This window comes from Siniperca chuatsi, linkage group LG12 (assembly GCF_020085105.1).
Source record: "Siniperca chuatsi isolate FFG_IHB_CAS linkage group LG12, ASM2008510v1, whole genome shotgun sequence".
Taxonomy (NCBI): domain Eukaryota; kingdom Metazoa; phylum Chordata; class Actinopteri; order Centrarchiformes; family Sinipercidae; genus Siniperca; species Siniperca chuatsi.
In genome coordinates, this window is record NC_058053.1 from 14,318,442 (window position 1) to 14,330,204 (window position 11,763).

Sequence of the window (11,763 nt, forward strand, 5' to 3'; positions counted from 1 at the left end):
CCTCTCTGAGAGAAACAACTGGCAACCCTAGCTGCATATTCGTGACAATAAAACTAAATATGCGTGTGGTATGGCAGCGTATTGCTGCCACACTGACAAAAAAAATCTTGTTATAACAAGATATTTTTCATGTCATTGTGACATATTTTTCTCGTTATTACTACATACCAAATGATTCAGTTTTTACAATAAATTTTCTTGTTATAAAAACATATCACTTCATCTTGTTATATCACAAACCTTTTTCATTATTTCATAAAACTGACATATCTTATTAAAACAAATGTGGAAAAGTTTCTTGTAAAAACGGAATAATTTTGTATGTAGAAAAAATATCTTGTTATGAAATGAAAGGGAAACTTTTCACGTTATAACAAAAAACAGAGCAATGTTGGGGTTTTTTGTCATGGTGGCAGCAATACGCCACTGTAGTCTGGAATATAAACTCATCAGGCCAGCTGGTTGTGGTTCTTCACATTTGCTGAAAGAGAATGGGAGAACAGGAAACAGCACTTTTTCCCTGCAAACTTTGTTCATTGATGAGCTATTGTTTGGATGGGTGGGGTTCTCGCTGAGTAGTAAATAAATGCTTAGAAAGTCTTTTATGATCTAATAATGAAAATTGTAATAGAGACAAATTATATTAGTTATATGTTTGATTTAAATTAGCAAAAACCAAAATATACACACATTTATTCCAAAATCTTTTACAGACCTCTGGTGCATTAGATAGGTTGTAGGTTGTATATACTCACTTTCAAAGGTTACTGGTATGAATGTATTCATTACATTGATAATATACAGTACACTGACTTACAAAACTGCTCAGTACTCCAATATAAACCATATAATTCCTTATAGTGATAGTATCAGTTTAGTAGGCACAGCTTGGGTACAGCACAATGGGTACATCACAATAAGTACAGCACAGTACAAATCTATAAATCATATCAAGAGGCAACATAAGAGAAATATCCAATATGACTTAAACTTGGTTAAACACCAGTAGTAATATAACTGCAAATGTAACCAGCATAACAAAGCAGATAAGTATGGCAGAGTCATTGGTAAAGCCTGTAATTGCAGTTCTACAGTCTGGAAGAGAGTGTAAGGCAAGCAACACATGACTAGTCTAGCAGTGTGAAGTAAGATAAAAGAGCACCACAACGTTACAGAAAAGACAGCACACAAAACTGTAAGCCACTAGCACCGGGGTCATATAAATTCCCCAGCTTTAGACAAGGTCAAAGTTAAAGAAGCACTACCCATCTGGTGGTGTTGGGTTTTTTTTCCAAACCTGACATAGAACCAAGGCTCCCCCAGTTCTGCTCGGGGTCCTTGAGCAAAACAGACACAGATCAATGCACTCAGCGGCCATACATGATCGCCCGACTGACATTCACACGAATAAAAAACTAACACGGCAAGCATGCAGCTAACAAAATTATCCCATTGTAAATGTATGAATAGAAACATTGTTAGATCAGTGTTGGTAATAACTGATATCAGGGTTTGCAGGGGATAAACCTGATACACATTCGGGTAAAATGCCCTTTATTTTGAAATCAGGCTTCAGAAAGCATCCATGCAGAACTCAATCAGTATTCCATCATCAATTGTGCACTGCACCATAAACTGGAACTCAATATCAATCCTCAAGCCACTAATGTCTAATCTTTAAACGATAAAGCCTCCAATTTTCTCATCTGGAAGCTCTCTTGTAGGTGTCAGGGTGCCCTCTGCTGGTTAGTCAACTCACAAGTACCTACAGTTTATACTGTATGACTCTGAATGTGATCTTTTTTTACATTCATATTTTAAATATGACAAAAGCCTTGACAAATCCTTGTTTCTCAAGTCTGTAAGAGGCAATTTCCTCTCTTCCTCACTTTCTTTCATTCCTGAGTTTCTCCCTACTTTCATTAGATAAAGTATTCATTTAAAATTACTTTGTTGGTGACAGCTGGCCGGAGGATCTGCCATCTCCTTTTCATTCACTGGAGTATGTTCAAGGAGAAGTTAGGTCCCATTTAAAGCCCATTTAAAGAGTTAGGTTTTATACCAGCTGGCTGGCTTTAAGTCTTGTCTCTTAAACCCACATGGTACTTGTTTCCTGAGAGTAGAATTGCATGTGTTTACCATGACTACAGAATACCACACCGGACAAAAAAGTACAGAAACAGAACACCAAGGAACACAGGTGTTAAAGGGCAGAGGAAAACTATTGCAGTTAAAAGAGGTCAAGACATTTAAGGTGGTTTTGTAGAGAGGAGTTGAATTAGGAGGTTTGGGAGTAACTGGACAAGACCTTAGGAGAGCGAGGCCACTGAGGTCACAGCATCCTGAGATGACAATGTTTTTGCAGTATTGCTTATCTCTGCAAGCTTTGGATAATGTTTGCTCAATGTATAATATAGATGACTCTGTAGGTCAAATCAGCACAAAATAACAAGGACACTGGCTCTATGGCTTATACACTTCATCCACTGAAGCTATCAAGTGAATCAGACATGACCTGGCTGTATATACACTGTGCATGCTGTCTATTTTACACTTTTAACAGGACTTCACACGTAAAAACAAAGTGTATTAATTACAGTAAGCGTTCAGTGATTATGCATTTCAGGATAAAATGGCTCCACAGCATATAGGTTGTAGTTGTTTTAAATCCAATTTCACTTCATTTGCTTCAGAGATGACTGTAAATACAGTCCAAATTGGAAAAGTGGTGGCTGTAATGCACTGTACTGACAAAGCTTACTATAGGAAATCCACATACCTATTTAGCAATAACTACCTTTCCATTCATTGTTATGACTCTCACAACAGTTGCCTCCCTCTTTATTGACACCCTGCCCTGTCTGTTAAGGTCATACACATTAACAACCCTGCTATCCTCTATGCCCTCCATTATATACCCATGCTCTCGGCCACTCTGCCTTGTGGCAATGGCCCTCCTCTGTTCCCATTTCTGTCCTGGCCATCCAGGCGGAGTGTTATGTGAAGCCAATATCAGCTGTGCCTGAAAACTGCACTTCCTCCCAGTAGACTGTGACCAGTGACTGAGCAAGCAAACTGAACAATAACGTGCTCTTCTCCGTTACCTAATGTTAACAATTCATTTAATCCTGTTTGTTTTTACTGTGCCACATGCAGAGAGCTGCACTGGGAGCCACTGCCCGTACATCTATGCCGTTTGACTCTTATGCTGCAGTGGCCGATATTTTTACATAATCTGCACAAAAGTTTGGGCATAAAGCGTTTGAGGTGCTTAAGAAAGTCAGAGTGTGTAGCTTGTGTTGACTGTAAATGCAACACTGGTGGAGAGAGAGAATTCAGTCGAGCTCAGCACTCTGCCATAATTTGTTCATGTTAAGTCAATAAATTAGTTATTTTACAGGGAATGTTTGTGTAAATATACCTTCTTCGCTCTCTGGGAAATCTTTGGTGCACGATACAAAAGCTTTTCAACCAGATATTCTTTGTTCTGCAAGAGAGAAATTCAAAATATGAATAAAAATATCATTAATAAACATAGGGAATTGATAGATTAAATTATCCAAAACCTAATAATAAGTCACAAGTTATCTTTTTAGAACGCTAAAAGTTAGACCAGTGACTAAACCTGTTTCAATGAAAACAATACTGTGAGGTTCCAGTACTTGGTCCTGCTAAATTCCATTCATAAAATTAACATTATCCAAACTATACTAACTGATGATATAAATAATTACTCTATTTTGCATTGCAGATACTCAAACCCACTGAACCAGAACATCAGGAAACCCTTATAAGTCATCATTATGTTAAATTATTGAAAATACTGTGCATTTAACTTTAAAATGTCCAGAAGGTCGTAGTCATTGTGTTACAATAGAATCAACTTCAAATAACCTACTTAGTGCTCTGGTTCTACATTTCAAACTGCTTTTCCCAAAAATGTGTTAAGATTAAATAAATAAGTACAAGACAAAGATAAGAATATAGATATATATTGAACTAGTGAAAGATTCGTAAGTTTTCCTTTTTCCGTTGTCATCATTATTATGATAAATACGGTGTCCTTTGTATACTCTATGTTGTTTGATGTATCAAAGTATGTACAACCATCATAAACTAATAAAAAACGTTAACATAACATTTCTAACAAAACCAAACAAAGACAGCAAGTCAATACCTTGGCCTTTTGGAAGAATTTACACTTCAAAAGCTCTGCGGCTGTAGGCCTAGAAATAAAGAAAAGTACAGTTGTTGAAAATACATCACAACACAGCACTCTCTGAATGTTAATTGGGTGCTTTTTATTGATCACAAATTGCGTCAGCTCTCTTCACTGAAATATTTTGGTTCATATATGGAATGGGGTGCTAACCTTTTGGCAGGATCCTTCTGAAGGCACATAGTTATTAGCTTTCTAAATGATTTGCCATATTTTTTGAGTGCTTCTTTGTCCTCTACGCCAGTCTCTAGAGTGGGTGGATCATTCTGTAGGGTAAGCATTAAAACCTAAAAAGACAGAAATGAAAATGGTGAAAACCGCCCTCACATTTCAGCAGCAACACAAATATTGTAGAGGAAAAGAAACTCAAAGCAGGAAACCATTTGTAGAAGAAATGTGGAAAGTAAAAGCAACAGGTTCCTTTAAGGTTGCTTCTTTATTAATAGTTTGGTTTCCCAATTACAGCAAAAGCAGAAAGTCAAAATTTCTTGCAAATGAAGAAACTTCACAGAAACAAGTTTGTTAGGAAAGCCACAAGAATAGCTGTGATTAGGACACCGCACTGACTAAATAAGAGCAATTAATCCAGACCAAACATCCAGAACACTCACCTTCATGGGAGGGTAGCGATGATAGGGTGCAGAGCCTGTTGCTAACTCTATGGCTGTAATTCCAAAACTCCATATATCTGCTTTGAAATCATAGCCTCGAACCTGTGGGTATAAAATTACAATAATCTGTAATATCAAATACACTTAAGTCTCTGGAGCTTTATGTTAATATCGTTATTTAAGTGGTTAACATGTCAAAAACACATCAGCTAATAGCATTACATCAAGTAATCGATTAGCACTAAGCGCAGCAGAAGCAAGCACATAAAAATACATTTTGAAAGAGACATGATTCACTTTTTGTATGGATAGAGATAGACTCACCTGTTCCATCACCTCCGGCGCCATCCAGCATGGCGTGCCAACAAAGGTCTTTCGTACTTTGTTTCTAGTCATATCCCCCCCTGTGGCTAGGAAGGCACTTACTCCAAAATCTGAAAATATAGATAAATGACCATAATGCATTGTTCATACCTAATAGAGAAAAATATGGATATGTTGAATGTGTATTTTGAAATAAACACGGCTGCAGTCAAGACTTTTTTTTTTAGCAAAGATTATAAAAAAAGACAATATATCATATTTTGTTAATTTAAAATTCTGTATTAAACCACCTTTGTGAGAGATAAAGAACTGCTGGATAGTAAATACTGAACCAAGAGAGGTTTTATTTGATATCAGATATCATCTCGTCATGTTTTTCACCAATATGATAGAGGTTCCTCCTTGACAACTCATACAAAAGACCAAAGAAACCAGCACATATTTTTTTTACACTTTCTTCACACAGTTTTATCAATTATTTGTTCGATAATGTCTTTTGTGAATATCTTTTTTTCTTAACAGCTGTAATTACTGCCATTCACCACTGGGCTGACATATAAAGCTGCTAGCTTCAATAAAGTCATAGAGCAGGAAGATCTATAATATGTACACTGGTATGTGACATTGTTATATAGTGTGGAAAATATTTTATATAACTTAAAGACTTAAAACTAACCCTAAGAGTAAATCTAAGCACTGCCACTTGCTCTCTTTTGGCTTCCAAAACTTATACTGGTCAAACCTATTAAATATCATGTCAACAAGTATTCCAAGAAATATTATGTCTCCCACACCTGCAATCTGAACAGATCCATCTTCTCCCAGTAGTATGTTCCCAGCTTTCACATCCCTGAGGTCAACAAAACACAAACACAGTCAAACAACAGAGTCATGTGGAGCAGCATTGATTCTTCTGTTCGTGTAAACTAGTCCCACAGCCCACCACCATCTGGAACTCTGCCCAAGGGGCGGATAGAGGTTTAAGCCTGCCTCTCAGTGACCTTGAAATGCAGGGAGTTTACAGAACACAACAACTGCGCTGCCTTTCATTAAATAATTAATTAATTTTAACTTATAACTTAAAAACGAAAGTAAATGTTTAACTGGCATTGCTATTGCTGGGTTCTCTTACAATGAATTTCATAATTCTTATAATAAACTAATCAAAAACTAAAATCAAACCAGCAAACTTCAGAAAAAATAACCAACAAGTTAAAATGTTAAAAGTGTTACCGGTGAATCTGTCCATTTCTGTGCAGATAGTCCAGGCCCTCTAGGACTTCTTTTAATATAGTAGCAATAATGGGCTCATCTAGCGCTCGATTTCTGTCCTCATCTTTGCTTGTGTGCTTAATTATATCCAGCATAGAGCCTAAAAAAACACCACGGAAAAATAAAAATATCCAGTCAATTTTTCACATATTAATGAGCAACACAAATCAGCTGCAGTGTTACACTGAGTCATTGCGTGATCTATATCCAGGCACAAATTACTTCATTGTATGTTAATTGCTTGTTGTCCTTTAAACAGTAAAACATAATAGGCAGTACATTAGAGTGAGTAACATCACTGCTGTAATTTCTTGCAGTGAGAACCATAAGGATGTGCAAAGGAACATCATCAGACCACAGATGTTATTTATCTTAGCATGCAACCAAGAGTGTGCTACTGCTTCCATATAGCTGTAACAAAGCCGGCCTAAAATACTGTGCTGACAAAATACTTTTCAAGGATTTAGATCTGAAGTTTTTTAGGATACATGATGGGAAATAGTGGGTGAAATGCTGATAAGATAGCTCTTTCTGATTATTTTATGTAAGTCACAAAGAAAAAACTAAACTTTTCGACAATCATTTGATTTCTGTCTTATTCCAGCTGTCCCTTTTACTAACTGGATATAAATACAGATTAAAGATATGATGGTAATTAATGTAGTAAATAGACACTTAGTATATTCTGTATGACTACACCATTTTTCATTTGATACAACTACAGTATAGGTGAGTTATAACCCAGGTAGCTGTTACCTAGTTATCAGCAGATCAAAGCATAAACATGTAGCATCATCACATTCACTGAGCATTCATGTATTATCAATCCAGAGGTAGGATTTGGTTCCATGCATCTTACCTCCACTCAGAAGCTTCATGACTAACCAAAGTTCATCCTTTACTACAAAGGAGGTGTAGTAAGTGACAACATTGGGATGGTTGCACTGGCTCATTGCTTGGATTTCTTTCTATTGTGTGAGAGAGAAACGACAGGATATGACGCGTCAAATTATGTCAAAACTGGACAGATTTAAGTGCATTTGTCTTTTAATCACAGCTTGTATTTTCTTTGTAATAACCTATAAGAAGCCATAGTAACAGGAATCGGTAAATTGATATATATCTCAGTATATACGACCTTACAGCAAATGATTCAGTATTACAACCTCTTAAGTACATTAATGAATATTGTTATTCAGAATTACACAGAACAATAACAATATGGGTCAGAGGGAAAGTATTAGTACGACTGTAGAGAGTGGTACAAAAATACTTGTGTGCACACACACAGATGAAATAAGCCCATATTTATTGTACTCACCAATAGCTCATCCATGCTGGTCTGGCATTTTTCCAGGTTTATTCTCTTTATGGCGACGCGCTCCTGTCTGGGGGTACAGAGGGCTGCCTGTACCACAGCTGTGGCCCCGCTGCCTGAAATCACAGCCACAACAGAGCAATGAAAAAGTGGACAGAGGGGACTCACAGCACACACAACTGGAAGACAACTCTTAAATTCGGCATCACTCTGTGACTTTATGGTATTTGTCTGACCTTCTGTTCCTCCGTTTTTGTGTTTATGTTATGGTATTCATCTTTCATGTGTGCTGTCTGACACATTACACACAATGACATAAGCTGACTTTGAGTACAGCACTTTTTTCACCCCATCGTGATGGGTTGTTTACTTAGTTCATTACAAATCAGGCCACGCTGGAGTAGTGAAAGTTTACACCAAGAAGCTGTGACAAACAGCATATTGCTTGCCAACTGTTAGCGGCAGATAAGGAGAAGAAGAAAACACATTGGATCGGACTGTTTACCAGTTGATTATGAGAAAAGAGAGGGGGGGTCTCACTAACTCATCACAGTCAGCAGCAAACAGCTGTGGTGCTACTTCTTATCAGTAATGATATGACTTGTCAGCTCATCTGCACAGTGCATACACTTGCCAAAAATATTCAAGGAACTTCCTTTTGCGCTTATTCAGTACATTTGAGATTTTCATTGCTGTCTTATTTAGTAACTAATATTCCTAAAATGAAATGATTCATGATAACACTGAAACTAAGCATTCTATGACTTGTGCTGGGACACGTAACTTGTCAAACTCTGAAAAAGTTGAATTACAGGAAGAAAAGACAATCCAAAAGACAATCCTACAGTACATATAATTATTCCATAAATCTACAACAGGCATATTAACAGTCCTATATGAAATAGTGCCAGAATACAGTACCCACAGGGTTAATCATGATAACAACATGCATAAAACACATGAAGGCTGTAAAATGTCAACTGTTTTTATTCTAGGTATATATATAAACAAGGCTTAACAAGTGAGCGAACATGTGGAAGTTCACAACCTTTGACCCATGGCTATTGTGGGAGTAAGTGCTAAAAACAATTAGTCGATTACAGAAAATGAATCAACAACTACTATAGTATTAAATTATATACTATAAATGTTTAATCATTAAGCAAAAAACGTAAAAAAAAAAATGTGTTAGTGCCAGCTTCTCCAATGTGAGGATGTTCTGCTTTTCTCTGTTTAATATGACTTTAGACTGAATATCTTTGAGTTTGGTCGGTCATAAAAGGCTCATTTTAAGACATCATTCTTGGGCTCTGAGTAAATATGATGGGCATTTCTAACTCTTTTCTGACATTTTACAGACTAAATTAATAATGAAAAAAATTATCACCAGATTAATCAATAACAGAAATAACAGTTAGTTACAGCTCTGCTAGGAGTTGAGCCTCTCACTTTTTATTTAGGGTAACTCAAAGTTTTAGTGATGTTAAAATGAACATTTCTACATTTAATTCTGTTTGCATGCCATCACAGATAAAACAACTACAATAACACATTGTGGGTTTTACACAGCCACAGCATCTGTGATTTGGGTGATGGCTAATAAACTGGACACGTGCCACAAACTGGCAACAGCTGGAGTAAGTCTCTATTATCCAGCCACTAAAAACGCACTTAGGGAATGTGACATTTTCCACCCCCGTGCAGTAACCTGCATTTCAGCTGATTGGGCTTCGTAAGAGTCAAAAACACCAACTGCTGTAGACCGGTAGTGTCTAAATGTGCCTGTTAACATCCGCATTGCAAACTAAGCATTGCAGGAGGCTACTGCATATGAAAAAGCCGGTAGGCCCTCATCGTCATTCACAGCTGATAACCCGCCGCGGCATGCCTTTCCATGACAATATATAGCATCCATCACATCTCCGGGTACTAACCTATGACTTCCTGCAGCTCGTACGACTCCCTAGTAATTGGCCAGCTGGTTGTCAGCGCTGGTTGCGGGTGGTGGACTGGAGCCGGAGATTCGCCTTGATCCGCCATGATGATGATGATTCTGCGCTAGTTAGCAGCCTCTCTAACAGACAGACAGAGAGAGAGAGAGAGGGAGAGAGAGAGAGACAGTCTAATTTGACCTCACCTCCTCTGTACAAGTGTCAGCTGGCGGCTGAAGCAGAGCAACTACAGCTAGCGATGAGCACAACCCGGAAAATAACGGACCGCACACGTGCGCGCGCACATACACACGCGCGCACACTATACCATACCAGTGACATGCCAGTTGACTGCACAATACTTTAATACACACAGGAAGACATTAATTAAAAGCACTATTAGTCATCTTAGAAGACTACCAGGCGGTTCTAAAGGCTGCATTTCAGATCTTAAATACATTTTAAAATTTGTTTAGTTGATGTATCAAGCAAACTACTATGTTAAAATACTGTCTGGGAGTTGATTTATTATTGTCAGGTAAAACGACTTGACAGCTGCTTTGTGTGAGACAGTAAAACGTATGTGTGACGATTCAATGTGTCACAAGCAGTGAGAACTGCAAGTGGCGTTGTTAACACTGGCCGGTAGATGGCGCCATTACATCTTTCTATTGTCTAGTGTATGATGACTGGAGGATGAAGTAGCCACCATTGCTCCACACGGAACACTGCAGAACTGAACATACATTTTAACAATTTGTTATTAGAGCTGAAACGATTAGTCGATTAATGAATTAAGACGTAAGGTTTATCAGCAAATCATGTGAATATTCCCTACTTCCTTTTGTTTTATGTGATAGTAAATTTAATATTCTTGGGTGTTGGACTGTTGGTAGGACAAAAAAAGTTATTTGAAGATGACGTCTTGAGCTCTAGGATATTGTGGGTTTTAATGTTTCACTCTTATATATAATCTACTATTGTACTACAGAATCCTTAAACATACCCTCTGGCAGAAAGAAAAATATGTAGTGTATCTAATACTAAATAACATTTAATGATTATTTTGTATTTATAGAGAAAAAGTCTTATACATTCTTATGTTCATGTTTTGTACTGTGCTCACATATGGGCACATATAAGCTGAGCTGCCAGTTTACACCGAGCTAAAACTTAGTTTAATACAACAACCGTGCAATAAATTCTATGTTCACGAAGGTTATGATATACTTTAGGGTCATTTTGTAGTTAGTGGTTCTGTTTAATTGTATTTCCTTATGATATATATGATGTAAATGGTCAAGATATTACACCTCTCTGGATATTGCAATACAGGTCAAGAGCTACACAAACAACAGCCTCAAAATATATATATAATAGTTATAAACAAATCTATTTTATAGGCGCCAAAAGCTATTTAACCAAATACTAAAAAGACAGAAGCTTTGGTTTTCTTCTAGGAGAAGAATACTAGGTCACATCACAATTTAATATTAATATATTTAATTTATGAAAAATGTTATACACAAGGTCAGGTTGACGTCAACTGATTACTGCATCAAAACTGTCAGTAGGTGGCGTGGTTTACCAATCATGGTGTAGTCTTGAAGCCCATTGCTTGAGTGTTATAATATTAATTGCGCTTAAATTTCACTTTTACTAAAATTGATTAACGATCAGATTGATTTTGGCAATAATAACGCATTAAAGGTGACACACCACCTGGTGGGCGGGTTATTGTGGGGTTTCTACAATAATATAACAGCAAGAGACGTGTAAAACAAACGAAATAAACCAAACAAAAAGCCATTCAGTCTTCTATAGTCAGCACATAAGGAAACCTACCTGCACCGTTAAGAGTGTTACTCTAAAGGTGCCATACAAAAAGTGGTTTACCTTGATTACGCCGTGGTACAGCCGGCATAACGTGCACCGACTGTATTGCATGACATTTCAACGCACCAATCACTTGCGGAGGAGCTGATTGAGTCTACTTCCCTACATTGGAATAGCTGACGGGAAACGGACGGACGGCGATCTCGCACGGATATCTCATCATCAGCCGAGTCTGCACGGTCAGATCGCCTG

General features: G+C 37.3%; 1 protein-coding gene across 4 annotated transcripts in view; it reads right to left on the reverse strand.

Moving 5' to 3' along the window:
- Positions 1–11,763, reverse strand: part of stk39 (serine threonine kinase 39) — a 34,569-nt gene that overhangs the window by 13,878 nt on the left and 8,928 nt on the right. Inside the window, exons 1-12 of one of the 4 annotated variants that reach the window (XM_044216907.1) lie at positions 11,572–11,706; positions 9,679–9,818; positions 7,748–7,860; positions 7,286–7,394; positions 6,388–6,526; positions 5,949–6,004; positions 5,155–5,264; positions 4,831–4,932; positions 4,373–4,506; positions 4,178–4,226; positions 3,422–3,487; positions 1,266–1,337 (exon numbers count right to left, since the gene is read on the reverse strand). In XM_044216907.1, coding sequence (XP_044072842.1) covers positions 1,266–1,337; positions 3,422–3,487; positions 4,178–4,226; positions 4,373–4,506; positions 4,831–4,932; positions 5,155–5,264; positions 5,949–6,004; positions 6,388–6,526; positions 7,286–7,394; positions 7,748–7,860; positions 9,679–9,784 — 1,056 coding nt within the window. In that variant the 5' untranslated portion in view covers positions 9,785–9,818; positions 11,572–11,706. Of the gene's footprint in view, positions 1–1,265; positions 1,338–3,421; positions 3,488–4,177; positions 4,227–4,372; positions 4,507–4,830; positions 4,933–5,154; positions 5,265–5,948; positions 6,005–6,387; positions 6,527–7,285; positions 7,395–7,747; positions 7,861–9,678; positions 10,653–11,571; positions 11,707–11,763 lie in introns of those variants that run through there. The other 3 variants (XM_044216908.1, XM_044216909.1, XM_044216910.1) reach the window with 3 other exon arrangements.